The sequence below is a fragment of the Piliocolobus tephrosceles genome, chromosome 9, assembly GCF_002776525.5.
Source record: "Piliocolobus tephrosceles isolate RC106 chromosome 9, ASM277652v3, whole genome shotgun sequence".
Lineage (NCBI taxonomy): Eukaryota > Metazoa > Chordata > Mammalia > Primates > Cercopithecidae > Piliocolobus > Piliocolobus tephrosceles.
This window is the reverse complement of record NC_045442.1, coordinates 68,049,469-68,072,640: the sequence shown is the minus strand read 5'-3', so window position 1 is coordinate 68,072,640 and position 23,172 is coordinate 68,049,469. Positions and strand designations below refer to the sequence as shown.

General features: G+C 52.6%; 2 protein-coding genes across 2 annotated transcripts in view; one reads left to right on the top strand and one right to left on the bottom strand.

The window, feature by feature from the left end:
* The window catches only part of PSAP (prosaposin), a 36,395-nt gene extending 25,586 nt beyond the window's left edge, over positions 1-10,809 (top strand). The window contains exons 5-12 of the mRNA XM_023205153.1: positions 1,260-1,415; positions 5,133-5,264; positions 6,813-6,908; positions 7,246-7,432; positions 7,524-7,681; positions 8,032-8,112; positions 8,418-8,525; positions 9,657-10,809. Coding sequence (XP_023060921.1) covers positions 1,260-1,415; positions 5,133-5,264; positions 6,813-6,908; positions 7,246-7,432; positions 7,524-7,681; positions 8,032-8,112; positions 8,418-8,525; positions 9,657-9,692 — 954 coding nt within the window. The 3' untranslated portion in view covers positions 9,693-10,809. The remainder of the gene's footprint in view (positions 1-1,259; positions 1,416-5,132; positions 5,265-6,812; positions 6,909-7,245; positions 7,433-7,523; positions 7,682-8,031; positions 8,113-8,417; positions 8,526-9,656) is intronic.
* A 345-nt stretch (positions 10,810-11,154) lies between these two features.
* The window catches only part of LOC111537879 (cadherin-23), an 89,771-nt gene continuing 77,753 nt past the window's right edge, over positions 11,155-23,172 (bottom strand). Inside the window, exons 28-42 of the mRNA XM_023204998.2 lie at positions 21,365-21,556; positions 21,082-21,195; positions 19,879-20,008; positions 19,518-19,769; positions 19,278-19,439; positions 17,215-17,471; positions 16,741-16,838; positions 15,852-15,972; positions 15,697-15,776; positions 15,528-15,568; positions 15,264-15,324; positions 14,681-14,810; positions 14,399-14,521; positions 13,941-14,045; positions 11,155-12,144 (exon numbers count right to left, since the gene is read on the bottom strand). Of these exons, the coding sequence (XP_023060766.2) occupies positions 11,818-12,144; positions 13,941-14,045; positions 14,399-14,521; positions 14,681-14,810; positions 15,264-15,324; positions 15,528-15,568; positions 15,697-15,776; positions 15,852-15,972; positions 16,741-16,838; positions 17,215-17,471; positions 19,278-19,439; positions 19,518-19,769; positions 19,879-20,008; positions 21,082-21,195; positions 21,365-21,556 (2,193 nt within the window). The 3' untranslated portion in view covers positions 11,155-11,817. The remainder of the gene's footprint in view (positions 12,145-13,940; positions 14,046-14,398; positions 14,522-14,680; positions 14,811-15,263; positions 15,325-15,527; positions 15,569-15,696; positions 15,777-15,851; positions 15,973-16,740; positions 16,839-17,214; positions 17,472-19,277; positions 19,440-19,517; positions 19,770-19,878; positions 20,009-21,081; positions 21,196-21,364; positions 21,557-23,172) is intronic.

The window sequence follows — 23,172 nt, the reverse complement described above, 5'->3', positions numbered from 1 at the left end:
CAACCACACCCAGCTAATTTTTGTATTTTTAGTAGAGATGAGGTTTCACCGTGTTGGCCAGGCTGGTCTCGAACTTCTCACCTCAAGTGATCTGTCCACTTGGCTTCCCAAAGTGCTGGGGTTACAGGCGTGAGCCTCCGTGCCCGGTCTTTACCGTATTTTTGAGAGCTTGGCTAATGTATGTGACACTCAGAATTCTAACTGTGCTCCTGCAGCAAGCATGGTTGCTGACCATGGTTCACCTGGAAGCCTCTCTTAGTCCTGTGGGCTCAGAAACTCATTTTGTTGGCTCCTTACTTAGATGGTTTCATTCTGGGACCCTATTCCAAGATTATTAATCACAGGTGGATGTGTAAAACCAAAATGCCAGTTTTAGTACCTGACAACTGAAGAAATCTGCTAGACCGGCAGCTGAGAAGCTGGTTGTAATCTCTCTGTCCTTTGGGGTCTAGAGAGGCTTTTTGGGTGGAGTGGCTGGCTCTAGGAGATGAGGCCATCTCCATTTTTTTTTTCTTGAGACAGGGTTTAGCTCTGTCACCCAGGCTGGAGTGCAGTGGCACAATCATAGCTCACTGCAGCCTTTACCTCCTGGGCTCAAGCAATCCTCTCCTCAACCTCCCAGGTAGCTGGGATTACAGGAGTGAGCCACCATGTCCCGCTGAGGGTTTCTCTCTGACTTTCCGTTAGGAATGTCAATCAGGTGAACACTCACTGATGTTGAAAGTCTCGGAATCCTATAGCCTCATTTTAAGTGTCTTTGCCTAACACCGTTTAAACAGTTTCCCAATTGAACCCTCTCTGAGAGGCTATATGATGTTACCTTTGGTCCTGTCTCTGTAGAAGCTCCCCAAATACAAGGAGCAAGTCTGTGGAGTCTACTGGAAGTATCTAGATTGTCTGAAGATAGGCAGTTAAAAATCATCATAACTTGACTTTACTGGATTTAAGCCTTATAATGCCATCTGAGATTTTGTAAATGGCTTTGAAAAGTAAGCTCCAGTTCCTTAACAGTGTATCTCCTAGCTGCCTTCTCTCCAGATTGCCACTGAATAGTTGCTGTATGATCCTGGGGCAAGTGAGGTTGTAAGATAAAGGAGACAGGAGGATGGAATCTTTAAGGTCCCTTACAAAACATTTTCAAAACATCTTTTGCACACATTTCCTATGAATGATAGAATAACCAAATGGTTATTTTCATCTTATGAAAACTGACTAGAGCAGACATTTATAAAATTCTACTTTAGAAAGTTGCTTGATAGTCACCAGTTGACACTGTTGGAAATGCTGGGGGAAAAGTTGGTTGGTTTTTGGTGCACTGTTGCAGTGATTTGTTAAGGAATCTGTTTCTCTCTCCCCAGTGCAAGAACTATATCAGCCAGTATTCGGAAATTGCTATCCAGATGATGATGCACATGGTAGGTGGCACGGAGGCCCCTTGTTAGCATTTTTCTTTGTTTTTCAGGTTTCGTTATTTCTAGCAGTTTTGAAAATTACATGGTTTAGTTTCCCTTTTTTACCTTAGAGTATTGAATTGGGCTAAATCGAACCCTCTGGCTAGGAGACTCTCCACTTGCAATCTCAGTACCTCCCCTGTCACGGGAGAGGCTGAAGCATCTTGATCCCCAGGACTGCCCTGGTGGCTTCCTGGCAGTTTGTTTGCCTCTGCCCATTCAGGCCGGCCATCAGGTTTCTAGGTCTGGCTTTAGCCATGGGATCTATAGAAGTCAAGTGCTCTCTAACTAAGCCAGGCATGAGAATGGCTGTGTTGCAGCCTGAGTGGGGGGAATACTGCCTCCCAGAGTGTCCCGTGCATGGCAGCAGTGTCTGCTGAAGCTGCTGCTTGAGCTGGTAACTGCCGAGCTGGCTTTGGAGGCATTCAGGTGGTAGTGGGTGTTCCTTCATTAGAATCAAGAACACCCATTCCGGAAATGAGCTCGCTAGTCCACGCAGAGCAGGGTGGCCTGCTCACATTGGGAACAGGCACTGCCTCCTTACATCTGATTGGTGGGGTTGAAGGGGTGGGGACACTTTTTCCCTGTCTGTCATGCTGACTTTCTGACTACTTTAGATTGACATACCATCGTTTGAGTTTGTTCTCTGATCCAGGGGTCAGCAAACTGGCCTGTCATGTTTTGTACATAAAGGGTATTTTTTTTGGAACACAGTGATGCCTGTTTTGTGCTACAGCAGCACAGTTGAGTAGTTGCAGCTAGAGCTTGTGGCCAAGTAGCCTGAAAGATTGACTCTCTGACCTGCTCTAACCACTCAAGCAAGCCAAGGAGGAGGAGTAGTTTATTTGGGATTATTACTCCCACCCTACCATGTTCTAAAAACAGTTAAAGGCAGCTTACAAAGACATGCACCTGAAGTAGGTAAAGGTAAGCATTGACCGGACTTAACCTCATGAAGTACTTCCTTATAGTTAACTTAAAATACTTTTCTCATTATAAAACTTACACTGTGTAGAAATGTGGACAATACTTTTCTGTCCATTGAATACTTCTGGCCATTGAATATTCTTGTACAGATGATTAAGTGCTTGCATAATAATCACCTGTGTACATAGAGAATTTACATAACCGGTCCCCGGTGGCTGGATGTGTCTAGATTTTCAGGTTTGCCTTTGGGAAGATGAATCTCCTGATAGCCAAACGCATACCTATATGCATATCCCTGCCTTTATTATGAAACTGCTGAATGGAAGCATGAGGCTTTGCATACGTTGTTAAATTGGCCTTCCAGCTGGCATTCGGCCACCTGCGGTAGATCGCCCTAGGATCCCTGACCCCTCAGGGTGTTTATAACACACCCCCCTTCCTGGGGCAGCCCTGTGTCTTCTTCGGTGGTGCTGCTGGTCACTAACCTGTGGGAAAGCCTTGCAGGCCTGGGGCTGGCGTGGGTTCCTGAGGATGGAGACCCTTTATCAAGTGGCATTTTCTGGGGCTCTTGCTGCACAGTGTTTTGAGTGTGATTTAGTGTGTTAAGACCTGGAGATGGTGCACACATGAGCAGGACAGCCCCCAAATGGTCTATCCCTGCAGGGCCAGGAAAGCTTTCAGGGCCCCCTTGTCTACAAGATAGCAGGAACACGGTAGGTTGCTAAGATCTGACCGCAGGAGCATTTCCCCTGAACTTCTTGGGACATCCTTACACCTGGTTAACTGCTTGATTGTTGTTTTAATTTTTCTTAACTGTTGTGTCCTTTCCTTTCTCTTATTTTCACCTCCGATTTCCTGTTTTTTTGTTCAACAGCAGGATCAGGTATGTGTCGGGGAATCTGCTTGTAGTAGTGGTCTGCTGCTTCCTCTAGTTACTTCGCTTTTTTTTGGGTGGGGGGGTATGGCGTGATTAGCTCTGACAGATACAAGGAATGGCTATGAGAGGCAGGGTACCTGTCTGTTAATAGGCTGGGGAGGGCTTCTGCATTTCTCCCCTGTAATTCAGCCCTTGAGGTGTTGGGGAATCTCATCTCCCCTTCAGGGGGCCAGAAAAATGAAGTCAACAGAGCCTTGTGCTCTGGTCATGATCCATATACAGCATATGTACATGCAGGCCACCAGTGTGACGATGGGGAACCATGGGTGGCCCAGGAGGTGCCTCAGCCTCCTTCAACATAGGCCGGTTAGGAAGTCCAGTGTAGGTCTGGCTTCCCTAGGGCACCTTGTGTCTGTCACAATGCAGGTAGGCATTGCATGTCTTTAGTGCTGTCTTTCATAACCACAGAAATGCTTCAGCTGCATGAGCAAACATTTGCAGACAGCCAGCAGACTGTTCCTGGCTGTTGGATCCAGAGAATTGGAAACAATCTCTTGATTGTGGCTTCTGCCCCTCTGGGTAACAGGGTCCTTTGGGATCTAGAGCCACATCAGATGGCATGCTACAGGAACCAAGTGCCCAGTCCATACTTGCTCTGAGTCAGTGTCCTTTGGGGCCATCCTGAACACTGCCACCTCTGAGCATTGGCATCCATCCACTGGGATTAGCATTGGAGCTTTTTTTGAAGGTATTTTGAAGTCTAATGGGAGAAGACTTTGGTTGAAATGCTTGAATTTTTACCTAGGCCTCCTCAGAGAGTTGGAACAAAGCTGATGGAGGCCGAAGCAGCCCTATACCTCCTGAATATTGGCATCTACTTTTTTCTAAAAAGCTTGCTGTATCTTCTGCGTTCTTATTATTTATTTATTTTTCATTCTTAAGGTGTGCCAAAGACAGGGTATTTGGGATTTGCTTTCCAGACTCCCCCAGTCTTATTAATTCTCGAGCCTTCTTGATATTAAAACAAGATGAGCCATGGTCATGGTCTAGCTCTTTTCTCTTAACAGGTCCCGTTTTTAGCACCTTTGTTCCTGCTGCTTTAGGGTTTGGTGCTGGGAGGCAAATGCACTCAGGCTCAGAGCTAGTTGCTGGTTGCATTTATTTCCACGGTATACAGAGTGTATACACTTGTCTCGCTCTTGGCCGTCAGAGCGTCATGGTCAGGATTCTAGACTGTGCAGTGCTCTGTGTTTGGTGTCTAAATGGTGAAAGGGGAGCAATCTGGAGACTTTGTGGTTTAAAATGATTCATCCATTTGGGGGGTTGGGTTTTCATGTGCACTGTGTGCAGTTGTGAACATAGAATGTGGTTTTTAAAAAAGCCAGCATTTCCCCTTAATGCATCATTTTAAATGGTCCTGCCGCTGAAAGATCCGGTGTGGTTTTATTTCTAATACATTTGGCTTTCTGTTAGTTTACGGGCATGGTAGTTCCCCCTCTAGAAAAAAGCATAGCTTAGTTCCTACCTAGAGTGACCTGAAAAGACACATTCTAGAGCAGACTGGGTGTCCTTGGAGATGTGGAAAGTGCTGGGGAGTCTCCCTTCCTCGTGGTGGCCCTGGATGGAGGCTGTGTTCGATGTCCCTTAGGAGCTTTGTGTGGTCTCCTCCCTGAGATGTAACTGGCACATATGCACTGCTTCAGACACAAGCCCTTTAACATGGAATCTGGAATCTGCCCCCTTGCGGGAGGGGGAGAGGGAGGCAGCCTCAACCTGGGCCCAGGGTGCTGTCAAGCTCCCTGTCCCCTGGCTGGACTGGGACTAAGGGGCGGTGGGCGCAGGCTTGCCACTGACTGGTTGTTCTGTGCTCTCTTCAGCAACCCAAGGAGATCTGTGCGCTGGTTGGGTTCTGTGATGAGGTGAAAGAGATGCCCATGCAGACTCTGGTCCCCGCCAAAGTGGCCTCCAAGAATGTCATCCCTGCCCTGGAACTGGTGGAGCCCATTAAGGTACCTGGTGTCACTGTGTGTACTGGCCAGGACTGTGCAGTGCCACACCACTCCCTGCTGTGTCACATCGCATCCTGCAAGTCACTTGTTTCTTTTGGTTCCCTGCCTGGCTCCTGAAGGTCTTTGAGTTTGTGATCACTGGTTTATGCTATCCCCTATACTAGTGCAGCCCCCGCCCCTGAGTTCTTTTGAAAACATTTTATTGCCTTGGTAGTAAACCCTAATGATCGTGGGATCATTAGCCTGCGTATTTTCAGCATGCCATTCAAAGGTGACTTTGCGGTGCCTGGCTCCAGCCTCACCTTCTCACATGCACTGTCTGGGTCCTTCCCCATCCTGTGGCCCTGACAGACTGGATGTTCCCAGCACACCCCTCAGAGTATGCGGAAGCCTCACTGGGCCTGCAGCCTGTATGCTAAATCCGTGTGGGTGTCTGTTTTGTTTAACTAGAACACCTCACTTGGTGAAGGTCAGACTACTTCCTCCCATAATACATTTGTATTTGGCATTTATTATGGGCCAGGCAGTGTGTTAGGGGCTGTGCTGAGCAGATGATGTCATTGTGCCTGTGGGGCTTACATCCTTGTTCTTCAAGACCCGGGCTGTGTGATGCCTTAACACATGGCACATGTACACGCTTCTTGTTCTAGAACATCCCACAGCACTTGGCTGCCAGCTGTTTGTCTCTCTCTGCCGTCTTCTCTCTGCATGTGCAGAGTGTGTGGCCCAGGGGCCAGGCCAAAGTGTCAGCTGGAATCCAGGAAGCCCTGCTTCCTGCCTTCTTCTCCACGGGGTGCTCCTCGGCGCCAGCCCGCTGACCAAAGTGCGGCCAGAGAAAGTGAAGAATTATAGCTCGCGTTCCAACCACATGTGACTACTTAAATTTCAATGAAATACCATGGAGCAAAATTAAAAATTCAGCCCCTTGGCTCCACCAGCCACATTGCAGGTGCTCAGTGCACAGGTAGCTGGAGCCTATAGTGGACAGCAGGGATAGACAACATTTCCACTGCCACAGAACATCTTCTGTGACAGTATTGCCTTTTTAAAGGTGGGTTCTAGAAGAGCATTCTCAAGTGCTAATGAGACATGGCAGACACACGAGCAGACCTGAAATGTGTTCACCATGCTGCCTTCTAGATAGTGGACCGATAGCGAGCCCCTCCCTTTGCTTTTGGTCCTTCATCCTCCTCAAAATGAACCCTGAGTGATGAAATGATTGTAACTGAAACATCATCAGGACAGCTCTTTGGGGTGGACAAGGGACTTTCTAGCTCCTGAACTGTGAATTCCTGGGTTTTGTTTTGGTGGGGTTAGGGAGAGGTGGTGTTGGTAGAAGATTAGGGAAGGAGGCAGGTGGGTCTCCCACCATATAAAAATAGGGAATTAACTTGGATATTAGAAGCCACACATCATTTGGAATTCAGTAGGCAGTGGCCCTTGATGTGCTAACCCACCCTGGTCTCTGCATCCCCTTTCCTTTAGGGGAGCAAGACCAAGGGCTGTGAGTCCCAGCATTAAAGTACTCTCCTTCTACTCTTCCCACAGAAGCACGAGGTCCCAGCAAAGTCTGATGTTTACTGTGAGGTGTGTGAATTCCTGGTGAAGGAGGTGACCAAGCTGATTGACAACAATAAGACTGAGGTATGCTGTCCTCCGGGCAGACAGAGGCCCTCTTCTGCCTCCCGAGCCTGAATGTCCCAGTGGGAAAGTCCCATAGGAGGGAGGGCTTGGCCCAGCCTTGGCATGTGTACAGCCATGTCCCCATCTTGTGGAAGGCAGTCCTCACCAGTGGGACCTCTGGGCTGGCGGGCATCAGGGGAGGTAGACACCGTTGCCTTGCTTTGTGGTTTGGTAGTTTTCTGGGGATGGAAACGGCACCCACCATTGACTCATTTCCTGGTCATGTTAGTATTTTCAGAATCTCTCCAACCCTTGCCCAGCCTCCCGTCTTCTCACACGATCCTCTCCTGTGTTTCAGAAAGAAATACTCAGCGCTTTTGACAAAATGTGCTCGAAGCTGCCGAAGTCCCTGTCGGAAGAGTGCCAGGAGGTGGTGGACACGTACGGCAGCTCAATCCTGTCCATCCTGCTGCAGGAGGTCAGCCCTGAGCTGGTGTGCAGCATGCTGCGCCTCTGCTCTGGCACGCGGCTGCCTGCGCTGACCGGTGAGCCCTGGGTGTGGTGCGGGAGAGGATGGTGCCCCTCTTGGGTCAGGGAGGGCCCTGCCAGCATTGAGCCCGCTGCCCTCTTGTGTAGTTCATGTGACTCAGCCAAAGGACGGTGGCTTCTGTGAAGTGTGCAAGAAGCTGGTGGGTTATTTGGATCGTAACCTGGAGAAAAACAGCACCAAGCAGGAGATCCTGGCTGCTCTTGAGAAAGGCTGCAGCTTCCTGCCCGACCCTTACCAGAAGCAGGTATGCCTCGGCCTGGGCCGCGGTAGGCCGGCATGACAGAACCTGATGAAGTATGCCAAGGCTGGGGTACATTTTGATGGAAAACCAGCTGTTTCTGCCTCCGGGCATGGAGTCCAGTGAAGTTTTACTTGGAGGTGATTTGTTGGCTTAAGAGGAGCCACTGGGGGAAGCAACCTGAAGTAGAGAGGCCAAATGTAGATAGGGTGTCTGGGAAGGGAGGCCCAGGACCCAGTGGGCTGGGAATGCCAGGGGCTCTCAGGGAAGAATGTATCCAGGCTGCCTGGCCTTTTGTGCCCCACTGTGCTTGGACACCCCTAGGGCTGGACCTGTGTCCCCGCTTTCCTTTACAGTGTGATCAGTTTGTGGCAGAGTACGAGCCCGTGCTGATCGAGATCCTGGTGGAGGTGATGGATCCTTCCTTCGTGTGCTTGGTGAGCCTCACTGGGTGGTGTGGGTCCTCTTGGGCAGCTGTAACCTGGGGGGCTGCAGAGACCCGGGAGGGTTGCTCTGAGACTTGGCCATGGGGTGGAGTCTCTGGGTTCCACTGTGGGAGAGCCAAGAAGGTAGGGAGCCAGTCCCTCAAGCCCCATCGCTTTCCTCAGCAACCCTGATGTTCTGAAAGAGCATGGTGGAGCTCTGATTCTAGCTTCTTCTGGAAACTGTTTTCTTAGTTTTGAAAGGGATACATTGGGCAGCTCTCATTCTCCCCTTCTTTTTTCCTTTTCTCACCATATAGAAAATTGGAGCCTGCCCGTCAGCCCGTAAGCCCTTGTTGGGAACTGAGAAGTGTGTATGGGGCCCAAGCTACTGGTGCCAGAACACAGAGACAGCAGCCCAGTGCAATGTGAGTAGCCCAGCAGCCAGCGCCACCAGCCTGTCTTGCCCTGGGGTAGCCTGTGGGAGAATCCTGCTTTAACGGGAACCCAGTGATCAACTCTCCACCCTGCTTTTACGTTGTCAGAAAACTGAGGCTCAGAGAGGTGGTTAGGCTTACTCATGGTCCCCCAGAAAAGACAGGGTGAACTCTACTCTTGTAGTGAAGGGTGGGGTGGATTTTTTTTTTGGGGGGGGGGGTTTGCTTCTGCTTTATTGCTCTTGTCTTCATTTCCCTTGTGACAGTGTCAGACTTGTACAAGGTCACTCCAGGGATTGCACAAGGTCTGTGGGATTCACTGCCCAGATCTTTGCCCAGGTCCTGTCCCCTGGAACATGTTTGCCCTTGCTGAAGCTGGGCCTGAGTCTCTTCACTCAAGGCCCTGAGAGCTGGCCCCTACACAGCAGCCCTAGGGCACTGTGGCCCTGGCCTGGCCTGGCAGCCACCAGTTAGATGACTTGTGCTGCTTCCCTGGGTGGGGATGTTTGGTCCGGTCCGTTACTTAATGTTGCTTTGCGCAACTTTTCCTTCCTCACCAGACTTCCTTGTGACCATGTCAGTGGCGGTTGTGTCATCTTGGACCACTGCAGGGAGGGGCAGGGGGCCCCCATTCTGGCCATGTCCAGCTCTTTCCTCCAGCTAGGCTCCAGCTCATCTCCACCACCAGCCCCACCCCACGGCTGGTTCTGCTGCTGTCCTGGGGAAATGTGGGCCCGCTTCTCAGGGCCTGAGCTGGTGTGTAGCCTAACTCAGGCGAGGAGGTTCTGCCTGGGAATTAGCGTGCAGGCTGCTAGCAGGACGCTGCGTGCCGGGTGTAGGCAGATGAAGGGTCCTGAGCCCTGCCTGCATGGGTACTCATCTGCAGACTACTGCAGGTATCTGCTGCTCTGGACTCGTGTCTTAGAAGTTCCCAAAACTCTGATGGCCATGTGTTCCCTGTTTTTAAGTGAGATCCTGTCCTGGGTCTTCAGCATCTGGTGCCATCTAACTGACCTAGGACAAGAGAACAGGTCCCCTTTGGGGGTGATATCTGATACACCGATGGGCGGGGAATGGAGTTTGTCATCTGAAGACTCAACTCAGCTTCCTCTCTCCTACCAGGCTGTCGAGCATTGCAAACGCCATGTGTGGAACTAGGAGGAGGAATACCAGCTTGGAGAAACTGCAGCATTCGTTTTTTTCTACTTGTGTGTCTGGGAGAATGAACGCACAGATCTATTTGATTTTGTTACAAAAATAGGGCTCCCTCACCTCCCCCATTTCTGTGTCCTTTATTGTAGCATTGCTGTCTGCAAGGGAGCCCCTAGCCCCTGGCGGACATAGCTGCTTCCGTGCCCCTTTTCTCTCTGCTAGATGGATGTTGATGCACCGGAGGTCTTTTAGCCCGCCCTTGCATGGCGCCTGCTGGAGGAGGAGAGAGCTCTGCTGGCATGAGCCACAGCTTCTTGACTGGAGGCCATCAACCCTCTTGGTTGGGGCCTTGTTCTGAGCCCTGACATGTGCTCGGGCACTGGTAGGCCTGGGCTTCTGAGGTGGCCTCCTGCCCTTTCCTGGGCCTCTCAGCTGTACAAAGCAGCAAAACAAAGGCAGTTTTATATGAAAGATTAGAAGCCTGGAATAATCAGGCTTTTTAAATGATTTAATCCCCGCTGTAATTGCACAGGGATTTTGGAAGCAGCTGCTGGTGGCTTGGGACCTCAGTGGGGCCACGGGTTCTCTGTCCCTGGTTCAACTGTGATTTGGCTTTCCCGTGTCTTTCCTGGTGATGCCTTGTTCGGGGTTCTGTGGGTCTGGGTGTGAAGGGGGCCATCTGCCTGAATGTAACCTGCTAGCTCTCCAAAGGGCCCGCAGGCCTGGCTTGTGTGAGCGTGTGGACAGTGGTGGCCGCGCTGTGTCTGCTCATATTGTCTATGTGTCCCTGGCTGCTGAGGCGCTGCTGCAGCCTGCACCCCTCCCCCGTCTCACAGAGGCTCCTTTTGACCTTCCTTTTCAAATAAATGTGGATGGCGAGCTTCTAGGCCTGTGGCTCCTGTTAGAGGGCAGCATGCTGAGGGGTCTGCTGGGTGTGGGTTGGACGCTGGGGTGTGGGTTGGATGCTGTCTGCAGCTCACTTGGGCACCCACGCTTCTGTCCACTTCTGGTTGCCAGGAGACAGCAAAGCCAGCAGGATACGCAGTTGCTATTAAATGGACTTCGTGAGTTTTGTTTTGCACTAAAATTTCTGTGATTTAACAATAAAATTCTGTTAGCCAAATCTGGGCTTAAGTGTTTCTGTGACTCTTCAGCTGGAAGAGTGTGTTCCTCTCTGATGAGCTCTGAGCCCATGACACCTTTGGGGCCCAGCACTCCCATGACCCCTCTTGGCCAGAGAATGAAAGCAAAGTGGATAAAGGAAATATCCCACCTGGTCCTCCCCAAGACTCAGGGTCAGCAGTAGGTCAGGCGCACCTGAAGGTCGGCTCTGCCCTTCATCCGCCCCGTCCCTGCTCCCTAGAGGCCAAAGTCAGAGCACGTTGCCAGTTCCTTGAGAGTTGCCTTGCTTTTTAAACAAACCATTCCAGAAACTTGTAGTGAGTACCACTTAAACAAAACCAAACTATTGAGGGAATAACTTAATAATTTAAAAAAGGAATACACATGAACACTCCACATTCAAAACCCAAGGGAACATCAGTCACTTCTCTTTATAAGCTGGGCACATTTGGGAAGCCAGTGAAATGGAGAGAATGCTTGTTCATTGACATCGACCTTGTCCATGTGGGGATGCCACCTCCACCTGGACATCCAGCAGGAATGTGGCGGAAATGCAGCAGGACTTGGACTGGAGTCGGGTGTCTGGCCAGCAGGGGATGCCCGCGCCAGGCCTCCCTTGCGCCTGCTCAGCCGGAGGGGATAGTGCTTGCAGGGTGGAGCCGGGAGGGAGGAGGGCCTGTTCGGCCTCTTTCAGCTCAGCCTGAGCCGAGCTGGTCCCCAGACTTCTGGGCCTCAGTGACCCTCCTTACCTTGTCCTTAGACGCTTAGCATTTTTGTTTGGTTTTCTTATAAAAATAACAGATCTTAAGAAGGTAGAGGTTAGATGCTGAATGAGCATCTGGCAAAAGTGGGATCTGAGCAGCTGATGCAGGCCGCCAGGGCCAAGCCAAGGTTGTCCCCCAGGCCTGGCCTTGGGAGGAGCTTCCCGACCGACCCTGTCCCTGCCCTTGCTCCCTGGGAGGGGGCAGTGGACAGGTGCTGCTTACACCCACGAGGCTTCCCTGTCTAGTCACAGCTCTGTGATCTCCAGGGGGCTCTCCATGATCACATCGCGAAGTTTGTGCAGGGGTGTGGATTTGGCGGATTCTGTGCGGGCGTTGCGCTCGAAGGCAGTGGCCTCAGCAGCGGTCAGCGTCTCCAGCGAGCGGCCCAGGCCCTTCTGGTCATCCTCGGGCAGGCTGTTGAGGTCGGTGGCCAGCAGCGTGCCCGTGCTGCCGTGTACCACATGGATCCCATCGGGCCCCTTGAGCTCCACTGGTGGCTTGTGGCGGAAGCGCAGGCTACCCTGGCCTGGGCTGTGATCCCGTGGCTCCTCGTCCAGCTCAGTCTGGATCAGCTGCAAGAGGCCGGGACCCCATATGCTCAGGGCCATGCCAAAAGGGTGAGCAGGTGGATGGCCCCAGAGACCTACCGGCTATGTGGCTGAACCCTGGGCTCCTACCTCAGCAGGCCTGTCCGACTGTTTCTCAAACTGTGTGGGAAGGGGAACAATGAATGCTTAAGGTGCTGCAGAGTGGTTCTCGGGAGGATCGGCTTCTTGTGAAAATCTGCGTGTGTGTGTGTTGAGATGAAGTCTCGCTCTGCCACCTAGGCTGGAGTGCAGAGGCATGATTTCGGCTCACTCTAACCTCCACCTGCTGACTTCAAGTGATTCTCCTGCCACGGCCTCCCGAATAGGTGGGATTACAGGCACGCCATGTTGGCCAGGCTGGTCTGGAACTCCTGACCTCAGATGATCCACCTGCCTCGGCCTCCCAAAGTGCTGGGATTACAGGTGTGAGCCACCGCACCTGGCCTTTATTTATTTAGAGACAGTGTTTCTCTCTGTTGCCCATGCTAATGCAGCAACATAAAGCTCATTGCAGCCTCGAACTCATGGGCTCAAGTGATCCTCCCATTTCAGTTTCTTGAGTAGCTGGACTACGGGCGTGTGCCACCACACCTGGATGAGAATCTTTAATTTTTTTTTTTTTGAGGCGGAGTCTTGCTCTGTCGCCAAGGCTGGAGTGCAGTGGTGCAATCTCGGCTCACTGCAACCTCCGCCTCCTGGGTTCAAGCAATTCTCCTGCCTCAGCCTCCCAAGTAGCTGGGACTATAGGCGCTCGCCAGTACGCCCGGCTAATTTTTTGTATTCTTTAGTAGAGATGAGGTTTCACTGTGTTAGCCAGAATGGTCTCGATCTCCTGACCTCGTAATCTGCCCGCCTCGGCCTCCTAAAGTGCTGGGATTACAGGTGTGAGCCACTGCGCCCAGCTGAGAATCTTTAATTTTATATATTAACTTTCGTGCTCTATAAAAATCCTGGGATGCAACTGTGGTATCTGGGTTTGTTGCCAAATTGACCTCAAGCAGATCACCTCTAATTGTGTCCAGGCAGAAAATGTCAACAGGACAAGCTGCAGAGGATAAATAGGTGGGGTGGAGACTTGAAATTGGCACTCTTGTCCTGCATGAGGCTATTCGACTAGCTTATTCCTGTTGAGAACGTGGGCCCAGCTGGAAATTCATTTTTAGGTAAAGTCTGACTTTTGTAAGTGTTGACATAATCACTACAGGCCAACATATGCAGGCCTATTTGACCCCGATGGCCAGTTTCTTTTCTTTCCTTTTTTTTGAGACAGAGTCTCACTCTGTCACCCAGCGGAATGCAGTGGCATGGTCTTGGTTCACTGCAACCTCCGCATCCTGGGTTCTAGCAATTCTCCTGCCTCAGCCTCCTGAGTAGCCGGGATTACAGGTGTCCACCACCATGCCTGGCTAATTTTTTGTGTTTTTAGTAGAGATGGGGTTTCACCATGTTAGCCAGGCTGGTCTCGAACTCCTGACCTCATGATCCGCCCACCTCAGCCTCCCAAAGTGCTGGGATTATAGGCATGAGCCATTGCTCCCGGCCGAGTTTCTTAAAGTGACATCACCCCCAAAGGTATGTTCTTTCTCTAATCTGAGAAAGACTGCCTTAGAGCCTACCCCATTCCTGTGAAAGCCCCCAACAGCCCAGAAAGCAGAGCCTGCTGTCTGACTTTGGTCCAGGCTGCAGAGCTCCAGGGACATAGAGAAGGACAGCAGGACAGCAAGAGAGAGCATCCCCAGGCTGGGGCACAGCACACAGCTCCCGGCCACCCAGCTGGCTACCTCAGAGATGGAGGAGTGGCAGGAGGAGGCTTTTTGCACCATCCGCTGTGCAAAGAGCTTTTTGAGCCGCAGGTAATCCTCCAGGACCACCTTCAGCAGCGAGCCCTGGGGGAGGGAAAGGGTTAACCCCCACCAAGGCCCTTCCCTGCCTGCCCCACCCCTCGCCCACTCCCTCTGGGAGTCAGAGGTACACAGAAATCTGATCCTGGTGATCCTAGGGCAGAGGATGAGCAGCAGAGCCTGGAAACGGTGGCCAGCCCAGACATACATGGACTCATTCCTGAGCCCTGCCCTTAAGGCCACTACAGGCTGGAGCAGCCCCCCATCAGCCCTGGTGTTCTTGCCCCAGTGGAGGGTGGGTCTAGCCGAGCCTGGAGGTCTCCACCGCCCTGTGTTCTCTGGAGTGGGGTCCAACCGCAGCCAGGGGACTGGGTATGGAGCCTGTGGGGAGGGCTCACCTTGATAGGCCCCTCACGAATGATCTGGCCCAGCTTGGCAATGTTGTCATACTCCTGGATGGCAGCCCGCAGGTATCGGTCATCATCAGGCTTGACAGCTGCTGGCTCACGCCCAAAAGTTCCCTGAGGAGACGGGACGTTAGCTGGAGCAAAAGGCAGACCCTACACACATGCACAAGGGAGGGGGCTACCCCTTAAAGAACCCAGCTCCTTGGCCAGAGGTCTCAAAGACCCAGCCCCTCCACTCCTGCCCCTTGTGATGCCTGACCGCCTCTGGCTCACGTGAGTGCGCGTGGGGCTGTTCCACAGGTCGGCGATCTCACTCAGGTTCTCCGGTAGGTCATCCTCATGCTCTGCCTGGGTGGCCAGTTCTAGGTTCCGACAGAAGGGATCCAGCCACACAGGGTTGGCTCTGCAGTTGGGGAGGGAAAAGAGTGAGGAGGGAGGGAAGACTCAACTACACAGGTGCCCTTCCAGCCTCGCCCCACATCCTGCCCATTTCCCTGGCCATGTAGTGCCTTTCACTGACTAGGGGTGTGAGGCCCTGGCATCTGTGGTGCATGCGCCTACCCTGGGATCCTGCTAGAACCAGGACTGCATGTCAGTCTGAATTGCCTTTGGTGCAGAGGCTTCACCCTGCAACCACTGCCCAAAGTCTGCACCCCCTGGAACTTGAGGCCCACTGGGGTAGAGAGCCCCTCTCAGCCACACGGTTTCTGAGGACGGAGGGAGGGTGGCCCACCCACCAGGGGGCGCCCACAGCCTGGGTTTCAGCAGCCCCAGTGCTGGGAGACTGCAGCTCTCCCCAGCTGGGTCCTGGCAGGACTCCCTGCAGGAGACTGGGCAGGGCCACTACCCCACTCACCCATCAAAGGAGTACTTGTTGGTGTTAGGCATGTCCATGATATCGATGAAGCCGCGATTCCCTGCAGGGAGAAGGGTTGGGGCATGGAGGGGAGGGGCATAGCCAGGGTTAGGGGTGGTGTTGCGGGGTGAGGGAGGGTGGGGTGTGGGGCATGGTCCTGGGCCCACTGAAGGGCCTCAGCCAGCTTTGTGAGGCCCTGGTGGACACTCCAGGCCCCCAGCCTGCTGCCTTCTCCCCTGTGCCCCCACCACGGCCCTCACTTACCAGCTGAGCCAGCCACAATGGCCTTGAGTTTCCTCTTGTGTCTGGAGAGAAGCAGAGAGGGGCTGGTGAGGCGGGCTGGGGCCAAGCTGACGTCTCAGGCCCTGCCTGCCTCACGGCCATCCGGGAGCAAGTGGTTGGCCCCCTGAGGGCAGGGATGGGGGACACTCACACGGTCCTGTAGTACCAGTTCATGAGGACAAAGAGCATGGCAGCCAGGAACAGGAGGATGGCCAGGACAATGATCGCCATCTGCGGGAGCAGGACCAGGGTGAGCCTGGGCAGTGGGGAGGGCGGCTAGGGCTGTGGGGCGGGGTCACTGGGTACCTGCAGGGCAGACATGTCATCCGGCAGCCGGACAGAGATGGCGGGCTGCACGTCCAGGACGTTGTAGTTCCGGAAAAGATTCCGCAGCTGCTCCTTGTTCTCATCGATCATCTGGATCACCCTGGGTGAGGGGCAGGGGTCTCAGCTCTCCTCCTCAGCCATTCCCCCCATGACAGCCTGCTCTGCTCCTGCCTCAAGCCCCCAAAGTTCATCAACGCCAAGCCTTGCAAGATTGAGGTCTACCGGCCAGAACAGCTTTGTGTTTTACAAGGTTCCTCAAATCTTCATGTAGGATCCTGTTCCATCTTCACAGTGGATGAATACTCCTTTATTTATTTATTTATTTATTTATTTATTTATTTATTTATTTATTTATTTAGAGATTGGAGTCTTGCTCTGTTGCCCAGGCTGGAGTGCAGTGGCATGATCTTGGCTCACTGCAAACTCCACCTCCCAGGTTCAAGTGATTTTCCTGCCTCAGCCTCTTGAGTAGCTGGGATTACAGGCGTGTGCCACAACGCTGGCTAATATTTGTATTTTTAGTAGAGATGGGGTTTCCCCATGTTGGTCAGGCTGGTCTTGAGCTCCTGACCTCAGGTGATCCACCTGGCTTGGCCTCCCAAAGGGCTAGGATTACAGGTGTAAGCCACTGTGCACGGCCTGAATACTCCCATGTTACAGATGTGGAGAGGGAGGCTCAGAGGGACAGAGTTGCTCATACCCCCAAACTCTGCTCTGTCTCCCAGCCCTGCCCTCTCTGGGAGGTGGCTCCACACAGTGGGCCCAATGGTGTGGTCTGTGTCTCCTTTGGTGGGTCCTCTCCCCTACTCCAGGGCAGGGAGGCATGCTGACAGATAGGCCGACAGTCCAAACACAGGCCCCCACTCACCGGTCCACATCCAGGATGCGGTTGGTATCACGGTTCACCACGTGGATGAGCAGCTCTGTCTGCGCAAAGTTCACCCGGCCCTTCTTGTCCACATGGAACTGGATGGGAAGGGGTATTGTAGGGTGTGGCTACCACAGCAGGGGGCCACAGGGATGGGCAGGCCTCTTCTAGGAGCCCCTTCTGCCCTTCCCTGTGAATAGAGCCCTCTGAATGTTTGCTGAGGGCCAGGCATGGGCCAATCACTTCACCCACACTTAGCCAGGTACTATTTATTATTGACCCCATTTTATGGAGGAGGAAACTGAGGCCCAGAGACCTGGGAGAACTTTATCAAAGCTGCACTGCTAGGAAATGACTAAGTGGGGCCTATACTGCCTTTCACATCCTGGCCTTTGCACAATGCCCTGTCTCTCCTTGTGGCTGGCCTCCCCGTCTCCCTCTACTGCCCCGGCCCCAGGTGGGTCCATGAGGCACCTGTACATCGTCAGTATTGACAATGGCACCAGTGATGTTGGAGAGCAGGTGAATGAACTCCTCCTCGAAGCCGCGCACACGGTCGGGGATCTCGTTAATGACGATCTTGACGCGCTGGTCGTCTCTCAGGATGTAGATACCGATGATGGCTGTGTCATTGTGGCCTGCCAGGTCTCGGGCCACAATGTCCACCACAAAGTAGCCGGGGCTATAGGCCATGAAGAGGTCGAAGGTGCGCAGAATGCCATCCACGCTCCCTGCAGGAAGCCCGAAGGTGGGGCACAGCTCAGAGACTCAGTGCCCCTGAATCCCCAGGAAGGGGCATGAGCCCTGGGGTAGGTGGGCACATCTAGGGGAGGCAGCACAAATGCCCACAGGGTGCAGCCGGGAGCAAAAGTGACAGGCAAGTGGGAACGATGCCCATCTGAAGTGGCAGAGGCTCGGGTCTCAGCAGGTTATCAGCACGGGGGAGGGCAGATGACGAGTTTGTGACTCTGTTGTCCCATGCTAGGGTGCAAAGGACCACTTCTGAGCCCCCTTAGTGTCTGTCTGTCTCTCCTCTCTCTTTCGAACACACGTACCTCAGAATTCCACAAACAAGCCTGGGTGTGGTGGCTCAAGCCTGTGGGAGGCTGAGGTGGGCGGGTCACTTGAGGCCAGGAGTTTGAGACCAGCTTGGCCAACATGATGAAACCCCATCTCTACTAAAAATACAAAATCTAGTCAGGCATGGTGGTGTGTGCATGTAATCCCAGCTACTTGTTAGGCTGAGGCAGGAGAATCACTTGAACCCAGGAGGCAGAGCCTGCAGTGAGCTGAGATCGCGCCACTGCACTCCAGCCTGGGCAACAAACAGAGTGAGACTCTATTGCCAAAAAAAGAAAAAAAGAAAGAAAAGAAAACAACAACAAAACCCATAGAAGAGAGATGATCAGGTGGTACAGCATAGTCTTCTCTTAAAAGACAAGAGATTGGGCTCAAAATTTGTCACTTTCTAGCTGTGTGACCTCAAGCAAACTACTGAGCCTCTCTGTGCCTTGATTTATAAAATAAGAGCAGTGAGAGCTCAGAGGCCAAAGGGATGGTGTCTGCTTATGTAACTGGATGAGGTGGCACATGAACTAGACCTTGAAGGGTGGGGGATGGACATCCGAAGGCAAAGAAGGGGCCAAAATGGCATTCCAGGCAATGAAGGCAGAGGGGTCAAAGGCCAGGGAAGGATGGAAGAGAGCAGGCTGAGGGGATGCTAAGCAGCTTAGCTAGGCTGGGCACAGGGCCTTTAAGGATAGCAGGTGACTGTGGAACAGAAAGAGGGATTAGGAGGAAGATCTAGTGAGCCTTGAATGCCAGGCCACAGATGAGGCATACAGAGGAGGAGTCTTTAGATGGAGAAGAAGGGGGAAGGGGTTGGGAGTGGGAATAAGGTAATGGGACACCCAGAGGGGCATCTCCTAGAGCCTGACCCAGAGAGTCTCAGCCATCTACACAGGTCAATATACAAACAAACAAACATGCACATTCGTAGGTATAAGTGTGTGCTTTGAATCCTGGCGCCCCAGTCCTAACACAATGCCTGACATAGGGGAGGGCGAGGTGCACAACTGGAAAAACAGGCACATATTATGGGAAGGAGAATGGGAAGATGGGTAGATGGAGAGATGAATGAAAGCAGGATGGATTGACAGATGGAAGGAAGAAAAGATGGATGGAAGGACAGACGGACAGATGGATGGAAGGATAAAAGGAGGGATGGACAGATGGATGGAAGGATAGATGGACAGACAGAAGTGTGGATACATGGATGGATGGATAAGTAATGGACAGATGAGTTGAAAAGAAGAAAGAATGAAAAGAAAGGGCTGGTGGGTAGATGAAGAGGTGGACAGGTGGATACACTGGAGAATGGACTGCTGAATAGATGGATGAATAGGATTGGTGTGGCTGGCTGGGGGTCACCCATATTCTGTCGTGCTCCCCCAGACCCCATCTCCCCCCAGATGACAGTCCATGCAGTGACTGAGAGGTCGTGGCTAGAGGCCACTCATGTGCTGCCAGGCCCCTACCCATGGTGAAGACCTGGCCCACAGCTTCAGAGTCGTTGGCAAGGGCCCGGAAGTAGTGGATGGCCAGAATGCTGTAGAAGACAAGGCTGTTGTTGCCAATGTCTGCATCCAGGGCCAGAACCTGGATCAACTCTGAGCCCACCTTGGCGTCGGTGGCCACCCCTGCAGGAACAGGCAGGTAGTGTAAGTTGCAGAGCAGGGGCCACCCCACACCTCATGCCCAGGCTCCAGTCCCTGCACCTGCAGTGTACTCAGCCTTGGTAAAGCGTGGCGGCTGGTCGTTGATGTCCTCTAGCACAACGCGCACCTCCTGCAGTGTGAGGTCAGCAACCAGGTCGAGGGTTGGGGAGGGTCCACGGGAAGGTGTCCAGCTGCGATTGCTGGAGGCCTTGACTATGAAGGAGAAGATGGCTTCTCGCTCCCGGTCCAGGTCCCGCAGCACCAGCAGACGCCCGTCGGGCTGCAGATGGAAGTTCTTCTCTTCGTTGCCGACTGAGGGTGGGACCATGGCACAGGGTGAGGGGGCAGGGCCAGGGGCAGGGCATATGTGGGTCATCTCTAGCCCCAGGATAATCAGGGCACTAGCTCTGTCCGGCCCCACCTGCGATGAAGTAGTACACGATCGCGTTGGGGCCCTCATCTGCATCCACTGCGCCCGTCACATTGCCCACGAGGGTGCCGCGTGGTGAGTGCTCAGGCACTGTCAGCAGCTGGTACTGGGGGCTGCCTTTCTGCGGAGGGAGGGGGATGTCTTCACAGGGTGCCAAGGGAAGGCCTAAGCTTCCAGTCCCTGTTTCAGGGCCCTGGGCAGTGACTATGTATGTGCTGAGGGAATTTACTGCCCAGGCCTAATGCGGTGAGTAGAACCACTGTAACCTCAAGGGAGCAAAGCATGGCCTGGGGACCTGAGCTCTGCCCTCACGGAGTGTTGCCCAGAACCCAAATGAGTGCTTAAATGAGAGGAGCACACATGTTACTCTTATATGCACATGCATGTGTATGCACTCACACTCAACAGTCTCCAAGCAACATCACATCCCATGTGCACATAAGAAGAAAAAACAACCATGTCAGAGAGTTGGAGTCCACAGGAGGGCCCTTAGCCCTGCTGTCAGATTTCATGTCAGCCCCATATCAATATATCAGAGCTGGGCGGGGCGTAGTGGCTCACGTCTGTTATCCCAGCATTTTGGGAAGCCGAGGCAGGTGGAAAACTTGAGGTCAGGAGTTCGAGACCAGCCTGGCCAACATGGCAAAAATCCATCTCTACTAAAAATACAAAAATTAGCTGGGCATGGTGGTGGGTGCCTGTAATCCCAGCTACTTGGGAGGCCGAGGCAGAAGAATCACTTGAACCCAGGAAGCAGAGGTTGCAGTGAGTCAAGATCATGCCACTGCACTCCAGCCTGGGCAACGAAGCGAGACTCTGTCTCAAAAACAAAACAAAACAAAACAAAATCAGAGCTGATTTTCATGCTTTGCGTGTGTGTGTGTGTGTGTGTATGTGTGTGTGTGTATGTGTGTGTGTGTGTGTGTGCAGGCAAAGACAAGGCTATCAGCTCCATGAGTCAGGCATTTTGGTCTGCCTTTTTTTTTTTCATCGCTCAATATAGCTCAATATAGTGTAACACAGCTGCTCAATAAATAGTTGTTCTTGCATGAAGTGTATGTAGAGAGATGTTTCCGTGTGTAGCCAAATGTGTATTCTGGCACAGTGTATATAGGAAAGTGTGTGCGCGTGTGTGCTTGCAGGCAGGTGAGTCCCTGTGTAGGTGTGACCAGCGCAGGAGGTGGGCGAGCTCACTGGAGGCCTCACGAAGAGGGGTTCGTTGTCATCAATGTCCTCCAGGGCCACCTGCAGCGGCTGCATGGTCTCGTATGGCACCGGCTGGCCCAGGTCGCTGGCCACCAAGATGAGCTAGGAGCGGAAGAGTGCAGTCAGAGGAAAAGACTGGGAGAGGGGGTTGGCTTGGGGACTTCCCGGTGGCCAGGTCCCCCAGAGACTTTCCAGGAGGCGAGGTGCAGGAAAGCGCCCAGAAGAAAGCCCCGCCCCAGGCCCCGCCCCTCGCACCGGGCCCCGCCCTTACGCTATACACCGCCTGCGTCTCGCGGTCCAGGCGCTGCGCAGTCTGGATGAGGCCGCTGATTGGGTCGATGGTGAAGAACTCCCAGTCCCGGTTGCCCGCCGTCTTCAGGAAGCTGTAGCGCACTGCCCCGTTGAGGCCCTCATCCTTGTCCGTGGCGTAGACCTCGTACACGTTGGAGCGCAGCGGGATCTCCTGTGGGAAGCGTGGGGAGGAAGGCTCCTGGACCCCTGAGAGAATCTCAGCTCCCAGGCCCTGAGGGAGCCCTCGCTCTTTCTCCTATGGTAGCAGAATGTCCTCAACAGCTTACAGCACCCGCCAGGAGCACCTTCCTGCTCGGCTGGATTCTCCTGGATTCTGGGCTTCTGCTAGCTGTTGTCCCTCTTCTCTCCTCCCCAACCCAAGTTAAGGCCACTGTGCACTAACAGTCCAGCCTGGGAACCACATGCTTCAAGCCTTCCCAGGGTGACCATCTTCCCAGGAGCTGACTCCGCCCTTCCAGTCCCATTCATTGCATGCTGAGGTTTAGGAGACAGAGGGAATCCAAGCGCTGAGGCCACAGCCACCCTTTGTCCTGTATCAGTCTTGCTCTCTCTGCTACCCCAAACACAGGAATTCTGGGTGTCCCCAAACAACACCATCCATTCAATGGGGTACCTGAAAATGGGGGGGACAGAGGCAGGGTGACATGGTGGATAGGATAGGGGTTGGCCACCAGGGTCTAGTTTGTAACTAACCTGCCCGGAACCTGGACATGCCACCTCACTCCCCTGAACCTCAGTCTCCTGAACGCCATTGAGCTAAGTCCAAGATCTTGAAAACCTCATTGAAATCATACATTGACCCACGACAAGGCTGCCCAGGGCAAAAGAAAGGTCATGTTTCTTTGCTTTTAGTTGAAAAATGATCAGCTCAGCATGGTTTCGTTGTTTATCTTACAGATCATGACAACTGGAAGTTCTAAATGGCAGTTACGTCTAATTAATAAAAAGTAGGACGACATACAGATAATTAATACATGCTGATTGTTCAGGAGACATAAGTCTTTCCAAATGCAAAACCCTTGAAGGGAGTCTTCATAAATGGGGCCTTTGGTGTGAAAAAGGACTAGATTATTATTAATTTATACACTGCCTCATTTCACAAAAGAGATTTGATGCAGGGGACAAGAATACATAAATTATAACAAGATTGATCAAGTTAAAAAACTAGGGTAAAGAAAAAAATTGGTTGGCAGGAAGATGAAAGCTGAGGGGTGGGAAGTAAGGTGTAAGCCCTAAGTCCCTGCAGGGTCACTCAAGATGGGCTGACCACTCTGAGCTCCCTAGTGGGCACAGCAAAGAGGACGGACTGCTCAATCACTGCTGATGAGACACTAGACACAAGGTAAAAAAGCAAAACACATAGTAAAGGCACAATGCTTCTTTGAGCTTAGTCCTGGGAGAGTTTTATCCCTCAGGACCTCAAAGAGGAGACAGAGTGACACGATGGACTTAGCATGGACATTCTGAGATGTGGAGCCTGGGTGGAGTTTGGGGGACAACGAACAAGTGGGAGATACTCTGATGGTGCCACTAAGGAGCACTTTGGGCCTGTGTATTTAGAAGAAACGGGGAGAGCAGAAGACAAAGGAGTACTTCCCCTATCTTTATGTGGCAATTTAGACTGAGAAGTGGAAGAACTGGAGAGATTCCAGAACCTCGCCACTTCCCCTTGTTTCTTATTTTGATGCTCATTCTCAGCTCCTAGGCTGTCTCCACACTGTATCAGCAGGAACAACGGACAGATGGAAGGGGCGTGTGTGTTTATTC